At 37.5% G+C, this 25,384-nt stretch overlaps 1 protein-coding gene across 4 annotated transcripts; it reads left to right on the top strand.

Moving 5' to 3' along the window:
• GK5 (glycerol kinase 5) lies at window positions 1-25,262 on the top strand. 4 transcript variants are annotated; one of them, XM_040567203.1, is made up of 16 exons: window positions 1-351; window positions 3,313-3,406; window positions 6,371-6,446; window positions 6,957-7,050; window positions 7,991-8,122; window positions 9,689-9,764; window positions 10,455-10,516; window positions 10,604-10,677; window positions 10,999-11,059; window positions 12,229-12,355; window positions 13,577-13,681; window positions 15,374-15,459; window positions 19,306-19,409; window positions 20,699-20,758; window positions 22,753-22,886; window positions 24,214-25,262. In XM_040567203.1, exons 3-16 carry the CDS (start codon window positions 6,385-6,387, stop codon window positions 24,345-24,347), a joined length of 1,311 nt encoding a protein of 436 aa, XP_040423137.1. In that variant the 5' UTR covers window positions 1-351; window positions 3,313-3,406; window positions 6,371-6,384; the 3' UTR covers window positions 24,348-25,262. The 4 variants fall into 4 exon arrangements, with proteins under 4 accessions (XP_040423137.1, XP_040423134.1, XP_040423135.1 ...); XM_040567200.1 differs by lacking the exon at window positions 1-351 and adding an exon at window positions 2,433-2,643; XM_040567201.1 differs by lacking the exon at window positions 1-351 and adding an exon at window positions 2,433-2,643 and having other exon boundaries at window positions 10,607-10,677.
• Window positions 25,263-25,384: the final 122 nt, after the last annotated feature.

Below are 25,384 nucleotides of genomic sequence, written 5' to 3' on the forward strand. Positions count from 1 at the left end.
TTTTAATTTGGATAACTGGGGAAAAAACCTCTTGCTTGCTTTCCTCTAAAAGTGTACGTGTTGCTGAGCATGGTGACATTTCTTACAAATACTCCATAAAAATTCCTCAAGGTGCAGGTTTTGTCATTACTGCCAGAGATAATTTTGTTGTCCCTGATGTTCTGCTCTTTGGAATAACAAGTCCTTTCCTTTGCTACAGCATTGGATGAGTCCCTAGAGTGCCTCCAGTCCTTCATTTGATTTGATATTCCAGTAAAAGATAGGACCAAGCACACCTTCCAGAGACTGAAGAAACGGAAGATTTCATCACAGAAGATGCAGAAATATGGGAAATTGCCACTGCAGTAATTGGTATGTGATTCCAGGTGTGTAAATTCTCTGCCTTTTGAAACAGTAAAGATGGCACATGCATGCTCTAATTTAAATAGGAAGACTGAGATGGTAGTAGGTACTATCCATGTTGCTGTGCAGTACAGAACAGCTTTCAAGGGTGTCAGTACATCCTCACTTCAAATGAACGTTTCTAGTCTGTGCTAAAATAAAATTGGGGCTTTTACTCATGTAGGCAATCAGATTTTTCTGTGAGGGTGACAGGTTTGGGGTAGACAAGTAATGCCTGTTTGGAAATAATATTATGTCAAAATAACAGGCTGGTGCCAGATAAGTCATGTATGGACAAGCTGTGTATGTCTGGAAAAAATCTGTTGCCTCCTTAGTTGCATTTCTTTTATCGCATTGCAATTGGAACAATAAAATTAGTATTTCATAAGCATCTTTTATAAATTGAGCAATTCTCTTATACATGCTATATAACTGAGATTATGCATTGCCTGCAACTATGCAAGTTGGTTCATGTTATCTTCTTTCCAAAGTATAAATAGTGGTTCTTTTCAAGATGCATCTAAGTTGTTATTAGTATGTTAAACCGAGACTGATTTGCATGAAGAATCAGTTCAGGTTATTTCCATGCAATACAGTGAACCACAGGGGTATGTGTTACATGTAACAAATACAGAGTTTGTAAAAGAAAAAAGTAACTTGCGTTTCTTTTTTTCTTTGTGAAGTTTTGCTTCATTTTGCAGTGAGCTAGGCTCCTCTTACATTTATACTCTAAAAACATCAAAGACATCTAGATGCATTTTTCCTGTTTTGTTTAAGTCTGGGTAGTTTTTGAATGTTTGTAAAGAGTTTTTAGTCTTTACCAGTTGCATATGTTGAATTTTACTTAGGGAGTTTTATTTGGAAGTTTTGAAATAATTACCAAACAAAAGGAAAACTTAATAGTTGGAAAGAAATTTAGTCTTGATCAGATATAGTGCATCAGATACCTTTCTCTGACATATATCTATTAGCTTTCTGTTTATCTTAGATACTTACACTCTAAAAGGCTGAGTAAAAGACCTTTATTTTCTGTACAGAAGACAAGTCCAAGAGACTGTAACTTCCTAATGAGTCGTTCTTTAGGGAGGAGAGCTAAAGCAGCATTTCTAGGTTTCTATTTTATACACTTTCAGCTCCCCTGTGGTCTGTACCTTTGTCCCAGTGACCTCTATGACTGCCCGGGTGAGGTGGAGAGCCTATCCTTATGTGGCTCTTGCTGCTATTAATATTCCTGGTTTAAAGATGTAATAACATGAGACTTATCCCATCCATCCTTTTGTTTTCCACAGTGCAACTTTTTGTGAAGGGGCCAAATTAGAGTTGCAAGGGAAAAAAAATCTATTTGTTTTTGCTTTTATTTTTCCTATTCTAATTAAGTGAGGAATTAAAACTGATTAATTGTTCTAATTAAATTGGTGATAAGACTAAATTCTGCTGAAGCTAGTTTGGGGTTCTGCATCCTGAATTTTATTGCTTAACTGAGAACATTTCTGGTCGCTCCTGTTTGACAACAACCCCTCCCATTTAAGGGTGAAGAGGGAATGTTTCTGTCATTAACTTTATTTTAAATTAACTTTGAATGTGATTCTCTGTGTGAAGGAAGGTAGTGGCACAGGAGCATTGCTGCAAATGAGGATTTCATCTAATTACATATAATTTGTTCGTGACAAATAACAACTGGTTATTAACAAAAGGGAAGCTGGTGCAGTTTGCTCCTTGGCTTTACCACCCACCTGCTCTTGTTTGTTTTTTTGTTTGTTTGTTTGTTTTTCCCCATTTGGTACTGCTGTAAGGAGGACTTAGGTTTAAACATTGCTTCCATGAGAGCCAGCAACCCCCTGAAGAAACTTTCCAGCGGCACTCACGCCATGCATGCCTCTTAGAAACCCTTTAACATTTAGCGTCTAACTGAAGACCTCAGAGGCGCACTCGGTAAACGTAAACCAGCACGGCCCCAACCGAAGTGCAGAGCACAACAGGGTTAACTTCTGGGGGCCGGCCCCGCCTCGGGGACCAACCCTCCCGCCGCCCGCCCCTCCGTGGCCGCCCCGCCCCGCCTGCCCTCTCCTCGGGGCGGTTTTGTGGCGGGCCCGGCCGCGCTGGGCGGTGCGGGCCCGGCGGGCGATGCCGTGCGGGCAGCCGGAGAGCGGCGGCTCCGCCGCCCCCGCGCGGTACGTGCTGGGGGTGGACGTGGGCAGCACGGCGGTCAAGTGCCACGTCTACGACCGGGCGGCCGCCGTCAGGGGCTCCAGCTGCAGGAAGGTGAAGTCCGGGGGTGGGGGGGGGGGAAGAAGGAGGAAAGAGGGAGGGCGGCGGCGGCGGCTCCCTCGGCCCCGTCTTCCGAGCACCTGGCGCGGCTTGCCCGCGGGCTGCCCTCACACACACCCTGAGGGGGCGGCTACCAAGGGCTGGATTCGGACGGGTGGGTTTCAGGCTGCCCGTGTTTTATGTGGTTTGGGGATCAAGGTGATCTTCAGAACCAGCTTCCTCGTCATCAGGTGCTACGGCAGGGTTGCTGTGAGGGACGGTGTGAGCAGTCTGATCAGTTTCGGCATGCTTTTAATGGAACTCGTTGGCAGCCTCCCTGTCCTGGCGTGCCGTTTTGACAGAGCGGGCCTCTGACATCCCTGGATGTCCAGGAGGCGCTCTGGGAACCTGGATTCCAGCTTGGAGTCCTGCGAGGTGCTACAGGCTCACCGGGTCCTGAGGCTTAGGCTTTTTTATTCTTCCAGGGCTGAGGAAGAATTATGCAGTTCGCACACCCGTGTTCAGCTCTGCTTTGAAAGTGGCAGACACGTATTTCTTCGGTCATAGTAGAGGTTTAGAAAATTAGAAGTAAAGCAAAACCAAACACATTTGCTCAAACTTTCACCAGAATATTGGTTTCTGTGATGAGGGACTGTAATAATGCTGTGTATCTTTTGTGAATAGGTAGAGTCGCTTTATCCTCGTCCTGGCTGGGTTGAATTAGATCCCGAAGTCCTGTGGAGTCAATTTATTGGTGTAATAAAAGAGGCGGTGCAAGGTAATGGCTTACTAAGTCTCTGAGAAAGTAGTTGCTTATTTGCTAAAACTAGTTGTTAGCTAAGTAGCTAGTAAATGAGGGTTGTTGTTTATTTAAAAAGTTATACTGGAAGTTCATCACTGAGCAAAGGTGTACAGCATGCTTTAAGGGCTACCCAATCATTGTGTAAAATAGAACCCCTCTACTTATTTATTTTAATTCACTGGGGCCAGATTAAGGTTGAAGCACAACAAGAAGCAGTGTGTGTACTGGATTTGATCATCAGCGACAGTGCCTTGTTGCTCCAGCTTCCCAGAGCACGCATACCAGTCTCTTTCTTCCTTTCCCCAAATGCTTCTGTGTCTGAGCAGAGAGCAGGCTTGTTTCCTCTTCTGATTCCCCTTTGCTGCCACTTGCTGTGTGTGGATGTGAGCGTATGAGAGAGCAAAGGGAGGGTGCTACGTAGTTGTGCTCCCTCTGTTACAACCTGGTATTCCCACTTGGCCCATTCAAACTACAAACAGTTCTTACCAGGGCATTTCTTGTTATTGTTCTCTTCTAGGTGTACGTAAGCCTAGCTTTTTTATATTCCGTATACCTTATAACACACAACTCCCTTGTCTAACAGGCTTCTGTTTGTTCTGTGTTTTTTTTTTTTTTTGTTGGTGATGGTGGTGGTTTTTTGTTTTGTTTTGCTTTTCCCTCTTCTGGATTCTGCTCTAACCACGCACTCACTTTCCACAGCTCTCACAGCTTTCCCATTGTGCCACGATCCAGCATGGGTCACCTTTTGTTCCACGCTAGTGCCAGGAGCCTGTCCCTGCACCCCATCTCACTTTCTCACGGTGTCCCAGCCACCTTGTTGTGTATGTGCATCTGTCCTTGCTCTTATGTTCAATGCCTTAGGCGCCTCCTTTCTTTGCAGTTTGGTATTGAAGCGTTTGCTCTGCCTCCAAGCCTGACTCAAGGCAAAGCTGCTCTTTTCTCTTTGGAGGACAGCCTGTGGGGACAGAGAAAGTAACAATTACCAGGTGTGAACTGCAGCTGATTATTTTGGACTCTTGGTCTGTTCTCTCAACAGCCACAATTGTTCTGTCACAAGATTAGTAATGCCACCTCAGTCCCTTAAGGCCTTACTAGCTTCCTCCACTCCCATTCTGTGGGGCAAATCAGGAAGCAAGATCCTTCAGCTAGTGTTAAAAGAGGAAGCTTTTCATGTCGTCAAGCTGTGCGCCCTGTCGCAAGGCATTTTTAAGTAGGCGTGTAAGTGCGCATAAACCCACGCTGCTGTCAAAAGAAGCAGTCCCACCCTTCGTTCCACAGAGTTGTTTCATGTCCAGAGCAGTTTCCTGAGTCAGATCACCACGCAGCTGTTTGTGCCAGCCAAGCTTCACGAGTGTTTGTGCCAACACAAGAAGAGGGTGTGGTAGCAGGGGCAGGAAGGACATCTGCAAACAGAAAGAAGGCACAGGAGCACTTTGGTTGTGGACTGTGTGGAGCTAAGATGTGATTCTGTGTGCAGATGGGTGAGCTGATGGAGCTTGGTACTGCATAAAGGTGGAAATTGCTCCTGGCTTTTGTGGTCCTGTTCCTTTCTTGCTCAAGTGTTTGTTCAGCCCTTCCAAGAGACAGCTCACAAGCTTAGTTGAAAAGTGTCTGTCTTTTGTTTTCAGTTTTCTTTTTCTCTTTAATTGAAGTTAGATCTCCTCATAGAGGAACTGAGAGAGCATCATAGCTGATAGGAGAAAAGTGGTGGGTTCCTGCAGCTTGTGGAGATGGGGAAGAGTAAGCCATGCCACCCTAATTGGCCAGGAGCTGCAGCAGTACTGGTGTGGTTTGTCTACACCTAGCTGCTACTGGAAGGGAAAAACTGCTGTTCACAAGCCACCCGCTCCAATGTCCTCCTCCTATATGCTCCTGCTATGAAGCAGGATCTGATTTTCAGGTGGTTGAGGGCCTTGCTGTGAATGTCTGCTTCAGTGCAAGGACTGCTAGGTCCTTGGGGCAGAAGGTAAGAAGGGGTAGAAGTACCTGGAGACGTTGGCAGGTTGTCTGTGATATGTACCTACATAGCCCGTGATTTACTGAAATAGCTGGATTGAGAGCCCTTCGCAACAACAGTATTTTGTACAAAACACCGATGTGGAATTCCTTAGCGTATATTTTTTTCACATAACTTTGCTTCTCTTAGCATGCATGGAGGTACTATGGAAGCTGACCAGAGCCACTTCAAAAATAGCTGGGGATAAATTTAAATGTTTACATCATATTTTTACATACATATATATATATATATATATGTATATTAGAAAAATGTTTTGCTACAGTTATTTGAAGGTAATGTATAACAGCAAAATGTGTGTATACCCAAACGTAGACTTTTCTACTTCTGAATTTGAAGTATACTTTGCTGCATTCAGTGATAAGTATTCTAAACAAATTTGTTCTTACTAATTTTAAAAGCTTATTGAAGGAATGTAATATTTTAGGTGAGATAATATCATTATGAAAGATTGTTGTCAAAAGTTGTGGTATATTGGAATCAATCTCTTTACTGCCTAGAGAATTAATGTTGTTTTGTTTCTTTGCGGAATGTCTTTCGGTTGTTGGGTTTTTTGTTTAATTTTGTGAAGATTATTTCATCGCTTTGTGCTTTTGTTCACATTCATCCATGTGAAATTAACATTTTAATTGGTTTCTTACATGCAGGCCTGTCTGTGGATTTGTTGAGGAAAAGTATCAACAGGCCTTTCAGAATGTGCAGAGGGTCAGTGTGCCACAACTGCTTTGTGAATTATGTAGGTTTAGTGACCTGCTTTGGAATCAATTGGTCAGAGTTCTCTGTTATTTTGCTGCTCTAGCCACTCAGTCAGTCTATAGAGATATATTTTATTAAATTATTTCCTAAACATTCCGTAGCTTTTATGGTTATATTAGAATTTATTGCTTGTTTCTTTGTAGTTTTTTTTTCTTTTCATTTTTTAGCTGCAGGACTTCACATGAGGCAAGTTGCTGGTCTTGGCATCTCAACACAGAGAGCAACGTTCATTACGTGGCACAAGTATGTACGCTGTGTGTTAGTTGCAATGAATTTATATTCATTGCCATGGACTGGACAGGAGTAGCTCGTAGAAATGCTGAACTGAGTCAGGATTCTGAAAAGCAGCAGAAGTCAGTCAGTCGCGTTCTCTTATGTTTGTATTGCCATGGTTTGCAGCAGTTCAGAATTTTTGTTTTGATACTTTGAAAAAAATTAATATGTGTATTGTTTGGTCTCAATGATCTTGAAGGTGTTTTCCAACCTAAATGATTATATGACTGTGATTTTTTTCTTTAAATTCTGGTGAGAAGCCTTACACCAAAAATGTCTGGGTGCTTGTTACCAGTTCCTCAAATCCAAGAGGATGGCATGCACTTATTTTAGGAATTGACCTAATGTTAAATGTTGTGATTGGAAATGGTGTATGATTTTTTTGTTTGTTTTTTTTTTTTTGGGGGGGGGGGGGGGGGGGCGGTGCGGCTGTGTAAATTCTGTGATTTCAATTGGGAATGTTCAAATACTGTTTTTCAGGAAGACAGGGAAACCTTTTCATAATTTCATAAGCTGGCAAGACTTGAGAAGTGCTGAACTTGTGAATTCCTGGAATAGATCCCTTCTGCTGAAGGTAAAACTTTGCTAAGCTATATATTGCTTGAACATGTTATAACTGCTTCATTTTTGTAATGAGTAGGGAGAGTATATGAAATACTGCAAATACAATGTTAACATATTAATAAAATATGCTATGGCCTCAAACATTTAAAGAAAAAATAAGCAAGATTTGCATGGAAAATGGTACCAAGAAAAAAATGAAGTGCCTGAAGTTCATTAATTATGGGAAAAGATATGTGTAGGTCTAGCATGCATTTTGTTACTTTTTAGTCTTTGCTGTATTAAAATGTTGCATGCTAGCACAGCTGCAGCATAAATTTTGTGTGCAGGTAATTCTTGGTTGGCAATGCTTTGGTTGTGTTTTTTAAATGTACTCTGAGGTTATCTGGAGAAGGTACGTTTTATGCTGCTCATGGCTTGTACTTGTTTTAAGAGAAACATTTGCTCTAAATGGAAAAACTGAAGTTACTTTTTTTAAGTGTATACCTAGCACATCAACAATAATTATTTAAATACTTCATTTTGACACTGATTTCTTTTGTGATTGGAACTTTGATTAATTAGTAATTTTTGTTTAATCTCTTAAAACATGATTGAGCCTGTCATGTAGAAGAACTTTCAAAGGAATAACAGTTCGTAACACTGTCTACCAGACAGTGCATTGTGTTCATATAGGTAATGTAATTTTGTAATGCCGTTTCTATCAGTGTGCCAGCAGAAATCAGGAAACAGACTTGACTAGTACAGCTGCTCTTTTCTTCGCTATCTGTTGTGGGAAGGCTAGCCGCTGACATCATATGTAAGGATTCTCTAATGGATTTTGAGCATTCTGAATGTAATCTCATGACAGCTGCTTTCATCTATGTAGTCATTCTTTCATCTTTAGTGATTCTAAATTTATCAGAAACCTTTAAAGGGCGAGATTGAAAATTAATTATTTTCTTTTGAAACAGGTAATCCATGTTATTTTTACAATGCTTCATTTCTTGACTGGGAACGATCGATATTTGGCTCCCAGTTTTCTTACTTTTTCAACACACCAGACTTCTATGAAGTTGTCATGGGTTTTCAAAAACATACCTGAGGTAAGTTGGAAAGGGAAAAGTAATAACTTAAGTCATAATAATGGCTAGTGACTGAGGTTGGTTGCGGCTTCTTCAGTTTTACCTTGGTCATGCTTTTTCTCAAAAGAACCAGAATGAGTCTGCATCAACATTCAAAGCCTATCTACCTACATAAGATCTACTCACATTTATACAACTTTTGCCTCTGAGTCTAGAAAATGTGTAGTAGCAAGAAATTCTCTTTGTGCATAAGAACCAGAGTCAAATCACTTTATTTCCTTTTGTATAATTTTACTGTTAATAATTGTACTTTTGTTTTAAAGTTGTTTGCACTTAAGTTTTGTGTGACAATTATGTTTGTTTTCATCTGGCACTATTACCATACCAGTCTGCACTTTTCCAGTTTTTCTAGTTGCCTAAACAATATCATACTTAGTCAAACATTGCAGTTTATTTTGCATTTTGTTGTAGTGTAAATTGGAAAACACGTAAGTTTTGCTGGAATAATTTAATGCAATAATGAACACAAAGCTGTTTGTTACTTGATTCTTTGCTCTAATCCTTATTCTTTTCCTTGTTTCTTCCAATAGTACTTATAACTTGAGCTTCTTTTTACTTTGTGTTCATTTCTGAAGAAAATTATCAACATCCATTTTTGTCTTTCCTGTGTAAAGAAAGCTCAAAATGTTTTTTATTTTTTTTGTCATAATTATTGAGAAGGTTAGTGATAGTTTTTACTTGTGTTTTTTGAAAATATTGTTGAAAATGTGAGGTGTGAATTTGGAATATTACAAAATTGAAAGATACGCAGCTGCTGAGTCTTTGATGTCAGATGAATGTTGTCCCATAAGTTTGCCAGGCACTGATATTTAAAATATGTGAATATCAAACCAAGAAGCTCAAAAATGTCTCTTGATTACAGAGAACAATGTATCCAATCATATTTTGTGTGAATTCGTAGCTATGTCCTTTTTTTGAGTTCTGTAGTTGTACACAGTATCAGTTAGTAGAAATCAGATGAAATGTAAGCTGCTTATTTTAAAGGAGGAAAAAATTCCAAGGAAAATAACATTTTAGACTCTTTACAGATATCACGAACCAGAAAGCGATTGCTCGTTTCTTACTGTTCTCAAGCACGTGTTTTAAAATATATTTATTGTTTCTATTTCTATGTGTTTGGTTTTTTTTTAGTACAGTATGCTTTGGATCTTGTTTTCTTTACTCACTGCTCCTTCACCACTGTTAGAATTGTGACTAGGAAGTTTCCCTTCGTAGATCTTTGCTGCTGCTGCAGTAGAAGATTGGGTAATTGCTTTTGTTTCCTTTGCAGCAGCTATTAGAAACTGTCCTTACTCTCTTTTAGGATCACGAACGGTTTTTGTGTAAGATATTACATACATCATAAGGTACAATATTATATTAAAAGGTGACTCGCCCTATTTAGAAGTATTGGTAATTGAAGACTTATTTTCTTAGGACATAATTATCATTAACCTACAAAGAGAATAAAAAAGGAGAAATGAAATATGTTCCTCTTTATCATATCCAGTTGTAAATAGTTTTTTTTTAATGTATGTTTGTTCCCAGGCGGATGAAGCTGCCAAAAAAAATAACTGCTGCTTTGGAACAGTTGACACGTGGTTACTGTATAGATTGACTAAAGGTGAATGTTACAGTTGCTCTTAAATACTAATAAAACATACTGGAATCTAAACAATTACATTTATGACTAAAACTGATATTTCTTAGAATTTAAATATGCTTTGATAATTTATGATTTTTTATAAACGGTGAATATTGTAAGATATTTATTGTTTTTTAAAAAAATGAAAAAAAACCTTCTGAATTATTTTTGGGCCTGCCTGGAATGGTATTCAGAAAGGGAAGTAATTATTCAACCTAATCAACTTCTGAAGTGCTTAAGATCTAAAGAAAATGATCAGAACTAATTAGCCTTGTTTAAAGAAAAGTACCCATGAAAGCAAAAGAACAACGAATTGTAACGTGGAAGAATTACAAGTTTCTGTTCCAGAACAGGTAGCTGTGTGAAGGCTAATGCCTGAGCAATTGTATAGATTTATGATGGACTGCAATGTAGTCAGTGCTCTAAATATTGTAAAGAGTATCACCTCTTTTCTGGCCAGTTTCATGAGAGTTAAATTAAGTAATTAGTATATGCACCTTGTAGGGAACAGCAGGTAAAGTCTGTGTACTTGTGGTATCCATTATGATTTTGCCTATAGAAACTCAGTTTATATTCCATGGAGCTGTGGGCATGTTTAAAGAAAAAACGTTTCTAATGACTTAGATTTTAGATGTCCAAATATTTTATTTTGTTCTTTTTTTATGCTAGGTTCTGTGTATGCCACAGACTACTCAAATGCTAGTTCTACAGGCATTTTTGAACCGTTCACGGTATGTGCTATTGAGAAAAAACTTTGGTGCTATTTACTGTACTTCTGAGACTATTGCTGATATTTTTGTTTTTTTGTATTATTTCAGAAGTGTTGGAACCCCACTTTGTCTAATTTACTTTCCATTCCAATGTCTGTTTATCCTCCAGTGAAAGACACGAGGTAACTACAACAGCATATTCAAAAGAACATTGATTTCTTTTAGAAAAACATAAACATAACCTGCATAGGCAAAGTGATAAATAGATGCACTAAAATAGTGTGTTATGATTATCTGCATAAGTACATTTTTATGCTACATGCAAAACTTTATTTTTACTATCAGTATTTCTTTAAGTGATAGTTTTAATGCTTTCTTTAAAATAAAATGGTAGCATTACCTTCAATTGATGATACAGAGCTGGGCCTTAGATATCTTGGTTTTTGTTTTAACAAAAGGGTCAATTCAGGGTTATGATTTTTCTCTATAATATTTATTTGAAGCTTCAATTTTGGATCAGCTGACTCTGAAATATTTGGGGTATCTGTTCCAATAATGTCATTGGTGAGTGAAGATATTTTTCCTATATTTGTATTTCTGTACCTACTTTCTTCATATCTAGTTCTGATATACTACATGCTTGTCTAGTAAGCATTCTCTATTACTTCTGTGTGACTTAACTATAGTAGAGTGGGTTATTGAATTTTGCTCCGAAAACTGAGTTTTCGGCTTGGGGGAGAGGAATCGGAAGGGATTTCTAGAGGTTACAGTCCTTTAAGGTTAGATGATGAGATGATTAAGTACACAATGTGTAGGGCTTGACAAACCTGGTTTCTATTTGAAGCTGCGGTAATGTCTCCCTCTTGGGCTTAAAATCCATTGTTCTAGATACAGTTTTGCAATGGGATACACCCTGGCATGACTTCACTAAGACTCTGCGCAAATGTAGGTGTGTTTGTTAATAGAACCACTTGTGGTACCCTTTGTTTATATATTTTACCCTAAAAATAAATGGAGAATATTTTCTTGTGTTAGTACTTAAGGTTTTGATAAGAAAAACATGTTATTTTAGTCATGCGATGATTAAAAAAAAAAAGAAAGAACTTGACTAGAAAAAATGAGCTTCAACTGAGTTAAATGGAAAAAATGTCATTGGCCTGGTATGAATTCCTCCTGCTGTTTTTAAAGAATTGTAGCCTCTCCTTACCTGTAAATTTACTGTTACACCAAGGCACAAACGTAAGTAAATACATTTAACAAAATGTCATTGAAAGAGGTGAGCATGAAATAATTTGGTACAGGACGGGTTGCAGGAAAAAAGGAAGCCGAGACCTCACATTTTCAGCATGATACTTGGAGGAAGAGAAACTCAAGCCAGGCTGCTACTCCCTTCTTCTCCCTGGGATTACAAAAGCCCCATTTATCCATGTGAGGTACCAGAACATGAAATAGTCCTTAGTTTCCACAACGTATTTTCAGTGACAGAAGTAATAGCTCAGAAGTTCATGCAGAGCCCAAAACCTGGTAGAATTTGATTCTAGTGATAAATCTAACTGATAAATCTGAATGGTCTGCTAATACTTGAGAAATTGTATAGAAATGTTTAATTCCTTTCTGAATAGTTACTTGTATTCAGAACTCTGAAATGTTTACATGGCTATTTTAAAATCCAGCAGCATTGTAGGTTGGTAGTTGGTAGCCAACTTGTTGGTGTATTTTGGTTGGCATGGCAGGTAGCTGACCAGCAGTCAGCCATGTTTGGAGAATGCTGCTTCCACCCGGGAGATGTTAAACTGACAATGGGAACAGGTGGCTTCTGGAACATTAATACTGGAGGGAATCTGTACGCATCAAAGAGAGGTAAGCTAGTGAAATTGTTTTTTGAATATTTCATGTTACTTTACGGCTATTATTGATGGGGATACAAAAATGGATAAAATATGGTTATGCTTTGCCTTCTGTCTTTAGCTGTAGAAAGATAGCAGTATTATACAGTACTGGAATAGAGAGGAAAAAAAAAGGCTTGGTACTCTGTCTTTTCTGGTCATGCAGATGCTGGGACTCATCTATCCTTGTTGCGTTACCAGTGATCACTCAGCCTGAGCAGGGTTACAGAAGGTCTGGGTGCTCTTATCATTGCAAGCCGGGCTTCAAGGACAGTTAGGGTACTTGGGGTTTGTGCAGTTTTTATTGCAGAGGCCACTGAATGCTTAGGTTAAGTGACCTGAAGAACCCATTTGTCCAGGTGCAGCCCTGGGAAATGTCTGTGGGTCAGCTAGATACTAAATCTTTTTGCTTTAGCATTAAAAGTAGCTGTTCTCTGTCATACCTAGTGGTATGGTGAGGTACTGCAAAACAGTTTAGTAGTATCAGGTGTATCCTTTAGTAATAGGTGTATCCTTTTCAGTCTGGCAGGTGCTTGAAGACTTTGAATTTATCTTCTTACTGATGCATATCAAACACAAAGGTGTTTATGTTCACACTTTAAGGAGGATATCTCTATTTTCTTTTTAAGGTTTCAGCATGGTGTTGGGGAGGGTAAAGGGGAGAACAAATTGTCAGGTTTGTTCTTATTATTGGCTATTTATTTTTTTAAATGTGATAGTACCTTCAAAAAGACAGCTATTTCAAAGATTCTGTACTATATTTTCAAATAAAGCAGTAGTGATAGCTTATTTCTGCCTTTCTTCTGAGATAAAAGGGAAAAAAATCCAATGACTTTTTTTTTGCATTATTGCAAAGCCAAAATTATTTGGCAGAGTAAAACAGTAATTTCTTTCTGCTTAAAAAAAGTGCAGATAGCTTTTTTTCTTTAGTTTCAAGACTTTTTGTAATTGGGTGGTGATTTTTTTAGCTTAACTGGGTTAATAAAATGTTGTTAAGGTCTTTTGTAATTCAACCACTAAATTTTAATCAATTTTAATATATACCAATGTTATTTGTAGCTTAAATTCTGTTAAGGAAATACATTTTCTTTTTTTTATTTAGCTTGATTTATTTTGGGGTTGCTTGCATATGTTTCCTTGGAAGCATTTAAATTTAATTAGGTGTTTTTGGTTTGTTTCATGGAAAATAATAAAGATCTATATCCACTGATTGGTTGGAAGATTGGGGATGAAGTTGTCTACATAACTGAAGGCTGTATGTCAGACATTGGCAATGCCATAAAATGGGCTCAGGATATAAGTAAGTAGTTATTTAATTTTGTAGTACGATGAAATACGTTACTGCTTTATAGGGTTATCGTTATGGTATTGGGCTTGGTTTTCTTATCCATAACTGAAGAAACTATCCTACATGTTTTGGACAGTGGAATACCCATAGTTACTGCAGTAGGTTTTTTGGTGAGTGTGTTTGCTGCAGATAGTTGAGGCACTACTATAAATTTTCCTTATTTAAAAATTGAAGCTGATTAATGAAGTAAAATTAATTTCTGTCTTCCTAAAATGCCTCTGATTGGTTTGCACAGTTTGTATAACCATTTTCTCTTCAGATTCTGCCTCTCAGGACATCTTACATATGTACTTTTATGTTCCTGGAACGTTATACTCCTCACTTGTTTTCTTCTGAGCATAATTTTCTTGTATTTTTCTTTTTTTTAAGCTGGTATCCACTCTTGAATAGAATTGTTGTAAAGGAGACTTGTTTTAGGTTAGATATTGTTGAGAAGCAGCACAGAAACTGACTATCAATTAAGTCTAGATAGCATGATTGTAAATGCTACTTTCCATAAAAATTTATTTTAATGCTTTTGAGAGCTCACTAGCTGTACATCTCAGAATTAGTAACAGATTTGAGTCATATGAACATTATTTTTAAAAGTTAACAGTGTTATGAGTGTGGCACATACAAGTAATGTGTCTTTTGGCTTTGATTATTATGTAATGAAAGGATTTTCACATCAGTTTAATAAATGATTAAAGAAAAATCTAGCCCTCTGGTAGTCGATGTTGAGAACTACTGATTGTTTATAGGACAGCTCTTCTGAGTGCTCTAATACACTATTTACCCATTTTCTTAGAAACTTGGTATGCCTTACTGGGATGCCAAAAAAAGGAATTAATCTCCTAAATTTTGGATTATCTGAGAAAGGTTTTCCTGAAATATAGCTCACCACAAACTTCCACATTTCTTGAAGTTCTCAAGTGCTGGTGCATATATGCATATATATGCATACCACATGCATGTTTCAATGCCTTAAAGGATTGAGTATGACAAAGATTGATCCTCAGGTCTTCATTCAACGTTTGATTAAGCCACTGGTCTTTTGAGAAAACTACTCATTTCAACATGTAGTTCAGTGCTACAGATACAAGTATCAGTGCTACATGTGTAAGTTGGCTACATCAAATTCCGTGCTACTTATCCATACTTAATATTATTGGTATGATATTAGGACCTACTGTACTTAGATTTGTGTCAGTCACTTGTAAAAATATTGTAAGTGCTGATAAAATATATATTAAAGACTTTCTCTGTAGTCATTTTGTGCTTAGGCTGACAGTAACAGTGTATTTGCAGGGAAACAAGAAAAACATGTTTTAGGTTTTGCAACATTTAAGTTTTTAGCAAACTTAGGGTGCTATTGTTAGCCTTCTCAACTCCTGTTTAAGTCTATTTGACTGGAAAGCTAATGATCTACAGGATGTGAAGGTTAAAAAGCATAGCAGTTATGAGAGCATCTTTTTAATTTAGTCTTCATCTGAATAGGATTTTTTTATGTGACTGATGGACATGAAATACAGAAATATTGTTTTCCCTTAGAACACGTTTGAGAAATATTGTAAAAGGAGATAGCCCAACTCTAGCTTTTTGTCCCTTCGTGATATATGAAGAAATCAAAATTAATACAAACATATGACCTATGCGTCTTTTCAGATCTTTTCACCAATGTAGATGAAACAGCAGAAATGGCACGGAGTATTGCTGATTCTCAAGGCGTTTGTTTTGTTCCAGGTTTTCAGGTAAACTTAGTTTTTAATATGACTAAGAATATATTCTTAAAAATTAGTTAAAATTTTAACTTTTATCTTGTTTTGATGTAGTACGTTACCTCTTATCACTGTAATTATTCTGTAATAGGTTCTTACTCGCTGTCCCGTACCACAACATGTGAGGATCATTGTGATAATAGAATACTTAAACAGTCCTTCCCTTTGCAAGAGAAAAAGCCCACAAAGTAGGAAAATTACTTCTATTTTGCAGATGGTGACCTGAGGGACTGATAAACTAAGTGACTTGCCCACAGGTGGTGCCTACAGACAGAAACCAAACCCATAGGTTTTCTGCTCTGTGTAGGGCCTTCATTGTGATAATACTTCTAAGCACGGTTCTAAAATAATTTTATTCTGCCTCTTTTCAAGATGTTGGTTGCACTTCAGCTTGTGCTTAAATATGAGTATGATTGCAGGTCCTGGTGTTAGGAAGAGCAAAGATAGTAATGTTCAGATGTTTCTTGGCTATGCAAGTTTTAATCTAAACTAGTTTTTTTCCATCTGAAATGGGGTTTGTGTTTTGTTGGTATTGTTACTGAGTACAGTTTGTATAGTGAGGAGTTCCTGGCATTCACTCTGCATTTCAGTTCCCTGCATTTTCTAGTAGCTTTCTTCTATTTTACTCTTTAATTAAGGAGCTTCCTTCAATTACTTGATCCCCTCTGGGTCACAGGTCCTGGGTTCTTTTTATTTGCTTTCTGTTTATGCTAAAGACTATGCATCTACCATGTCCGTCCTTTCCACCTCTGCTTCATGATCCCTTTTGAATTTCATTATGGAGGTGAGCTACCATTAGTGCACAGGGGCAGCAAGGGGGGTGATGATGATGCAGTTCAGTCTAGTTTAGAACTGATGGGAATTCCAGTTAATAAGTTCCATTAGATGACAAATGGCGGAGCTGGGGAGCTGACATACTGCCTATTGAGCTGCAGGGCAGTTGCTTCCACTATGGGCTTGACAGTTGGTACTAATAATTTTGTAATTTCTCACCACAAAATATGGCAGAGCTGCAAGTCAGAACTCCTAGGCAAACCTGCATACAGAATGAGAATAAAGAGGTTTTGCTAATGTAGCATTCCCTGGCTTAGGGACTGCAGAGCCCCTAAAGTTTTTGTCTAGTTATGCTGCTTTCCTAAGCAATGTGAGATAGTCTGACTAAAATGCTTTCAGCAGCCTAACTCTTTCTACATTGTGGGTTTGCCAGCGTGAAAAGAGCAGTTTTTCTCCACAAATCATTATTTGTTTTTTAAGCAGTGTGGCTGTTCAGGAGAAACTCCGTGGTGTAGACCTGGTCTCTGCGTTGTCTTTTGGATTATTGGCATTATGACCTTTACTGGACAGAGGGCACAGGCACACTGAAAGGAAAGCTGTTAATGTGCTGTGGGCATTGAGGAATGCCTGTTGTCAGCTGGTTCTTTAATGTATAGACAACTGGTATTTGAACCTCTTGGTAGTTCAAAGGTTATTATCCTACCCAAACAAATAAGGAAATGCCATCAAGCTGAAAACAGTATTATTTTTTTCTCAAGAAAAAAATCACCGCTGTCTTTTTGCTTTCCCTTACAAGTCTTTTAATTCATTAGTTTGAATACGTACATTGGGAATTATGTGGAACGCTTTTGACAGCTTGTCTTTCAGTGTGGTTCCAAAAGGTTTTTGTTTGTTTTTGATTTTTCATTGGTTTACGGTATTCAGTTTGATCATTCCCAGGGTTAGTGTCGTAGGGAAAAAATTAATTTCTCCTACAGGTTAGGCCAGCTACCCTCTCTCAAACACCCTAATCATTAGCTTTATTTTTAGGGCAATAAAGCTTGGCTATGCTAAGGTTCTTCCATTTAGCATTTACTGTAAGTGTGCTCTGAATAAGGAAGTGCTGAGCCATGACCAATTCCAGTATTTGTAGACAGGAGACCTAAGGTAGGCAAATGTTGGTCTGAATCTTTTTCGAACATTTAATTCTATTTTTTAATTCTATAAAGGTTGTAGAAGTGTTGCTAAAACCTTTTTTTTTTTGTCGTGTTTTGTTTTCCCCTTCTTTCTTGACACTGACTCCAGAAGGAACCCCAGCTAGCTGCTTGGTAAACATTGGTTCAGTCTTCTTTTTTTCCTAACTTGAATATTCCCACTCCATGTTTAGGATCTGTATTTAGAAAACTGAATGAGTTTCTTTTCAACTGTGACACCTAGTAACCACTAATAGCATCCACCAGTGCCTTCCTTGCTCTAGTGGGACTTAGCTAGTAGACTCACAGTGAGAATCTTTATTGATGGAATAGATTAAATCGTATGAAAAGGGACATGAATAGAGTTGAATGCTTCTGAAACAGTAACGTGTCTGCTTGGCTTCACTGGCTGGATGCTAGCACAAATGGATTGTATGATAATGTTTCTTAGACCTCAAAATGATGGCAGTTAGGGAGGGGGTTTATGAAGCCCATATGTTCATTTCCTACACAGAGTAAAACATTTCTCAGTTTATCAATATTAAGGCAAAACGAACAAGTTTCTTTCTTACTGAATTCTACTGCTGTGATGCAGCCTGTTGAAAGGGAAGCATCATTGTGAAAGTAGATATGAAACTGAGTGAATATGTGCATTAATCACTCTTATTCTTCAAGAAACAGGGGTTTCCAGATTTAATTTGCTGTGGTTGGTAGTAACAGCAAAAACAGAGAGCTCTTTGTTTGCCGTATGCATGCTTTTTTTTTAATGGCTACTCTTTTTAAATGGATGATTCTGTCAAATCCTCACCTTTATGTAGAACGTGAATCCATGCTTTTTGGTTTGCCCTCTTGTATATGAGAATCTGTGAACTTAAATAATAAATCTTTTTTATGCTTCTGGGCTGGAAAGGTAGTTCCATTCCTAGAATGGAAAGGTTACTTGTGTACTGGGGGGGAGAGAGAATATTTTCTTTGACCATAAAAGCACAATTTTTTTCAATTTAGGAACCCAGGTTTTTTGGTAGTTGCTGGTCATGATCGACTAATTAAGTCATAGTTCAGCATCTTCTGTTCTTGGTCTGCTGCATATGTACCTATCCATACATCATTTTTTTTATATGCTAGCATTTTCTTAATTTTCTTTATGTGTGTCTATGCATTTTATAAGTATAAAATTCAAACTTCTTTTAAGTATTGTCATAATTGATATGTAGCATTACAACTCGAGAAGATTGTTTCAAATTGAAAATTACTCTACAGTGAAAATAGAACTTAACATTGTCACAAAACAGCTATGGACCAGCAAAGCAATATTTTGCGATAAAGTTCATCAAAGGAGTGAAGGGGTGGAGAGGAGATTCATAAATCAGTCTTCCAGTTCTCCTGCAAAAAAAGACAACTTAGTGATCATTGGACTTCTAGGTGGAAACTGGTTATTGGTGTCACTGAAAACAGACTGTAGTACAAACCAATTCAAATGAATAATGATCACTGTCCTTTTCAGTGTTATTTCTTAAAAGTCTGTCCTTCAGAAGTTCAGGAGAGTTTACAAAATAAGTGAAATTTTGCTAGAGAACAGCTGTATCAGTGTGCCCTGTCCTAGACACTTGAATACACTGTATGAATTTTAAAGAGAAGTCACACAGATTAAGTTTTCTTAGTAAGTCACTTAAACCTTTTGCTGTTGAAAGAAACTAAACTGTTCGCTGAGCTACTTAATAACACTATACACTGCTTACATATTGTTTTCAATTTTCTTCTTTCACTATGCTGCCTGTAACTGTCGTAAGTTATTTTTTTCTTACTATTTGACTTCTTTCTCAAAAGCCTACAAACACAGCTCACTGAACTCATTGTGAAATCTTTTCCACAGGTTTCTGCGAATGACCCATGTTTATGTGCCTCTTTCATGGGGCTGAAACCTACTACGAGCAGAAATCACCTTGTACGAGCTATATTGGAATCTGTAGCTTTCAGGTAACTGCTTAATTGTCTTGCTTGTACTTTCTCACGTTCACTTTTGTTTTAACCAGCAGCGTTAAATGGATGCATTGACTTCTGCAGTTTGTAAAATATGAATTGCAGTAATCCATTGCAGTAACATTGAAAAGGAATTTTAGATGCTGCTTCTTTTCTTTTCTTGAACACATTATAAATAAACTTGTGTATATTTATTAGCTTGGAGTTTGTTATTAAGTTATCACGTAGGGGTTCTTAAATTATATTGTTTTCTGCATGTTCTAAAAATATTTTCTGTTGGAAGTTTGTTTTTACCTTCTTAGAAATGTTCTGTCAGAAGCTGTAGCCCACTCCAGCAATGTGGGTTGGAAGCTTTGTACTAGCCAAAGTTTGAATCTTTGGTGTGGTAATAGGCACCTTAGATATTTTTAAATATGTGAATGGACAAGAACTTCCAGATCTGTCAGGATTGCAAATATTGCTGATAGCCACTGGTATGATCATATCAGTGAAACAAATTGTTCTGCCTTGCAATCCCAGCCAGCATGCCCTGACCTGAAGGTGAATGTAGTTTGATCCTGGCTCGTGCCTTACTGTGGCCAATTACGGAACACTCGCTATTCCTTCCATTTAGCCACCAGCTCTCTGCCTTGGGCATATGAACCTCCTGCAAAGAGGCAAAAAGAAAAAAAAAAAAAAGTGTGTCTGGAGGAAGGTGACATTCTGTATTGCTGCAATAGTCCCTAATGCAGTTTCTTCTTCACTGTAAGAAAAACCTGAGATGCAGGAATTCCTGAACTGAAGCCTGCATCTTTTGAAAACATAGCAGAGACCCTTTGTGCGTAGTTTTTTTCCCATTAAATGAAATGGTTTCAGAATAGGTCAAACCTAGAGCTTTCAGATGTTCCCTTTTAAAGAACAGTGGGATAAACTCCAATTAACACTTCTGTGAGCACACTTTCCTGACTCTAAACCACTTCTTACATTAGTAATTGCATCTTGTCTGTGAAAACCTATAATCATTTTCAGGTGGGAATAAATGTACCTTCTACAGTGCCTTTGCTATAAAATGTGCTGTGATTTAGCCATACTTGTGCATTCACAATGATGTATAACAGAGGACAATTGCAGTCTTTTTAAAAAAAAAAAAAAAAAAACACTTATGCGTTCTGGAAACTTGTTATCTGTGCAACGGTTTTGACACAACTGAGGCATTTTTTGCCTTGTATTTTATTTTCTAACTATGTAGATACTGGAGACACTATGGAATACATAAAACTTATTTAAACTAAATATTTTTTTTAAAGAAACAAGCAGCTTTATGATACCATTGTGAAGAAGGTACACATTCCTCTTCAAACTGTTCGGTAAGTTCCATGTAACCTAAATTGATATATGGGAGTTTGATTTAAACAGATGTGAACTTTAGTATGCATTTTATTTTACTGTAAATGTTCTGCTGCTGAGAAATAGATTGTTACCAAGTAAAATGTTAATGTACCTTTAAAAGTGGCACAGAAGGATCATTAATTAAACCATTGGCATTGGTGATTATCAACAGGTGAGTAATGACTTGCTCTAATTTAAAACAAAAAAAGGCAACCAAGTTTGTGCTTTTATGTAGTGTTAGAGTACATACTGGAATGCCTATTACAAAGGTAATTCTACTCTTTATTACAAAATCCAGTTTTACTGGAATTTTTTTATGCGGGGTCTGTCACAGACTGATCAGTTTTTCAAGACAGTTGAAACTGAATCTATTTGTGAGGTGTACGAGGAAGAATATTTTTACAATTCAACTGTCAAGACGTTGGCTTTGTTTCAGTCTTTTGAGAAGCAAATCAAATTCAGTGAGGTGATGGTGATTCCTAGAATATGCTTTTCACAACCTCTTGAAAAGGTTTAGCTGAATTATGTGTTGCTGGAAAACTACTTTGCATATTTTAGTAGATATTATCGTACAAACCAGTTGCTTTAGAGCCTCAAGCGCCTCCAGAGAAAAGCTTTCTAAAGTTCTCCTTCTGACAACCAGGGGTCATCGTAATATCACAGTCAAGAACAGCAAGGAGTGTTTGTGTCCCTGTCTTTCCTCCAACCCACCAGTGATACTCATGCAAAGGAAGAAATAGACTGGCAGGCACGTAGACAGTTGAGAATTCAGAATTTTGAGTGGTGGAAGAAAGGTGCAAGTACAGACAGAGGTGGGGAAGGTAAAAGTTTGGGTGTTACATTGTATACTGGGACAGAGTAGGCCAATGTAAAGAAACAGCCAGGATTGGGGCAGTACTGAAGAGGAAGAGGTGGAAAGTATTGGAATTCCTCATTCCTTATGAGGCTTTTTTTATGTACAAAATTGCACCCAGAAGTTGAGAAGTCATATGGAGATTACACATTGAAAAATGCAAAGTGAAAGTACTGCCTAGGGAACCTTAGAATTTCAATCTCATTTACATCGTAATGTAAACTTTAAATTGTGTGACTGTGTTCTGTTTTATTCATTAATAGAAGATTGCCATTTCATATAGTGACTATAATAGAGTTAGATAAGATGAGTAGCAATTTAGCTTGTGGATTAAGCATTAGAGGGTAACGACACACTTAATGGCTTTTACAGTTGGGTTGTAAATTTCTCTCCCACTCTTGTCCTCACAACTTTAATATCTACCAATACCTTCTGACTGTTTTTATCCTGTCTTCAGCAGGATACTTACCCTCTGCTGAATGTTAATTTCTGCCTTAGCTAGTATCCTCTATCCTTTGTTTCTCCCTAGCTTTTGCCACCTACAAAGCCATTGTTTTCATTTGCCCTCTACGTCCCTATTGCCTCTCTTTGCTTTTCTCAACACCATCAAGGAAAGCATAGGGAAGGTCTCAGACATCGTGCAATTAGGAAGGAAGTAAACAAAATAGGTGGAAGCCTTATGCTCATGAAGGCATTTCAGTTTCCTAGTACAAAGATTTACTAGTAATGAAAAAAAAGCACTTTTACAGGTGTGAGAGCCCTTGGAAAGGGTTTATTTAACGTAATAGTTTTGACTATTGTCATGTTATGGTGATAATTTTGTAAACCCTAACATTGCAATCAGGGTGATGTGTAGTTTTGAGGATAGAGCTCTCAAAACTTTCAACAATGTGTCTGTTGTGTGTGTCCCTCCTGTCCTCCCTCTGACCCCCAATTTAAAGACATCTTTTTTTTTCTTGGCACCCTGTGCTGGCCTCTAAATTTTCCAAGAAAATGGAAATGTTTGTACATAACTGATAGATTTATGCATAGGTGTCTGAAATGTTGGCAGTAAGTGTTTGAACTAAGCATGTGGTTTTTTGTTTTTATTTTTTTACCTTTTATTCCTCTTTCCTGTAGAGCTGATGGAGGTGTCAGTAATAATAGTTTTGTCATGCAGATGACTTCAGATTTGATTAATAAGAAAATAGAAAAGCCTGCAAACACAGATATGTCTAGTCTTGGTGCAGCTTTTCTAGCAGGTCTTGCTTCAGGTATGTATACATTTCTGAAGGTTGTTTTCCCCTTATAACGTATATGTTTGTAGATAAGGAAAAAGTATCAGGGAAAAAGAAAACAGTGCATAAATTCAAATCGTTGTAAAATGTCCCACAAAGGATTACTTCACCCATTTTTGTAGGAGCCAAGGTAAGAAGTGTTTGCCCTTCTCTGCATAATCCCTTTTACCCTTGTGGTTGTATTTCATGGACCAAAGAAAGCAGGTCATACGTTAACCAAATAAGGACCATATTTGTATTTTTATCACAACATCCTAATTTGCTGAGTAGTTTTATGCTTGTTTAGTTTTACATAAATGAATAGCAACAGAGAGCTTAATGTGAAATGTATCTGCATGAAGGTTTGCAAGGTTCATTTACATTTAGGAGGATACAGTGCTGGAGAAGAAAGGTGAATCCTGTCTTTGCTCCCTCCCCCTTTCTCGACCCAGGCACTGTGTGTCCCTTTCCATTTTCGTACTGCGTGAAGCTGTGCTTGGTGTGGATGGATCACGTGACAAGGAAGCTGCCTTGCTTATGTTGAGCAGTGTCATTCATAATGGAGCTGTGTCCTGTCATCTCTGAACCAAGCCTTTATTCTTTTAAGGTTTTCACAGAAATATGCACAATGGAATTACAAAATAAATTCGTGGGGGGATGGTGGAAAATCCAGCTTTACTCACAAAGAACTGACATATAATTAACTTGACTTTAAACTACAAACTGCCAATGGTCTTACTTAATGGAAATATATTTTGTAGATGTATCTATACTTCTGTTATAATTGCTGTGATATGTAAATAACATAACTGTAAGATAAAAAATATACGCTCAGGTAAGATTTATTCCACAATTAACACTGTAAGAAGGTCCTTGATAGACAAGAAAGTTTCAATACCATAAATTAACGTGAATAGATAATGCCAGTTGTTTTCTGTAATCTATACAATTTTTAAGGCAGTGGGAAAGCAGCTAGTGCTAAGTCTTGGTTTCTGTGGCCCTTCTTCATTTCGAGGGACCTGCAGCTGAAGGCACAGTGTTGATGAAATTTTAGTGAACTTCACTGTACCAGAGCTGTTCCTTGGAAACCATCCCAGTTAAGCAGATGTGCTGTTGTCAGCATTCCAAACAAGTGGATGCTATTGGAACGGAGTTTCACAATGTAAAAAACATGCTTCCCTCTGAGAAAGTTGTTGGTTGAATAAAGAAAAGCTGTCATGATTTCTTATTGTGTTTCTGGTTTGGATCTCTTGGAAATAAATTAAACAACTGAAAAAGAAAACATATTTACAGTTGAGTTTGAGAATGAACTTTCTGTTTATAGGACTTTGGACTGACAAAGAACAACTAAAGAAGCTGAGGCGAATAGAAGCAGTTTTTGAGCCCCAGAAGGACTTGGAGGAATACAGACCTGCTATGGATACCTGGATGCAAGCAGTGAAACGCTCCCTGCACTAGTAGAAACTGACATTTTAACCATAGAAGGATTCAAATGTTTTGTTAATATTTATAGAACTTTGTAACTAACAGGACAGTAAAAACTGTAACTGAAATTTGTGATGGTAAATAGAAAAAGTTACATGGTACTTGAGTAACCTTCCTGCTGCTAGATTACTTATCACTCCATAATGAACCTTCATATTGTCTTCATGACAGCTGTAGACCAGCTGCAGCATTTGTGTCCCTTCAGTGACCTCCTTTGGGTGGCCCAGCTGCTTGAATCCTATAATCATGCATTAGAAATGGGGAGTTTTTTCCTATGATGTGTTTTCTTCTGAGGAACTCACCTCCCTTCTGATCTTTGAAAGCTTTGATATGTTAACCATCAAGGAGGGGAAAAAGGGGCATATACTTCCCCAGGTATTTCTAAGAAAAGTAAAAATGAATACTTGGAGGGGAGGTGTGGAATTGGTTGTGTATAAAGGTACTTTCTTGATAGTAGCCTGTTACCACATTTTGTTTGACTTCGTAAGGAAGCATTCGACCTAGCAGTGTGATAACATTTTTGTGGTACCTAGGGATAAGCACTAAATTAAGATGAAATACAAAAGCAAATGTGCTTTCAGGACTCCATAAAAGATGCATCTTTCCAGGGTTTTTTGTAACTCATGTTTCCTATCTATTTGTAACTATTTTTTTTTTAAAGTTATAAAGATTAAAAAAAATGCATTATCTGGCATGATTAGTACAAATATGTTAAATATCATTACAGGTATGCTGTCTAACTTTTTAAAAGAAAACTAACATTAGTATTCTCAAGTCCCTCACTTCACTCACTACGTTCTATTATTATTAGATGAAACGGTCAAAAGTCTATTTTTGGAGTTATTAATTACTTTTATATTTTTAAAATAAATTGTAATTAAAGAAACGTAATTATGCATTTGTTTATCACTAATCTTAAATTATTATAAGTTTCTCAGGAGCGTGTGCAAATCAGTTTCAAATTGTAAAATTATTAACCATTTTCATTTCAGAATAATAGCCAGTTCAAG

Source organism: Cygnus olor, chromosome 9 (assembly GCF_009769625.2).
Source record: "Cygnus olor isolate bCygOlo1 chromosome 9, bCygOlo1.pri.v2, whole genome shotgun sequence".
Taxonomy (NCBI): Eukaryota; Metazoa; Chordata; class Aves; order Anseriformes; family Anatidae; genus Cygnus; species Cygnus olor.

Coding starts and splice junctions, on each gene's coding strand:
- GK5 (XM_040567200.1), top strand. CDS start 2,506: ATGCCGTGCGGGCAGCCGGAGAGCGGCGGCTCCGCCGCCCCCGCGCGG. Junction 9,765..10,454: donor ACTGTATAGATTGACTAAAG/GTGAATGTTACA, acceptor TTTTTATGCTAG/GTTCTGTGTATGCCACAGAC. Junction 10,678..10,998: donor CCTCCAGTGAAAGACACGAG/GTAACTACAACA, acceptor ATTTATTTGAAG/CTTCAATTTTGGATCAGCTG.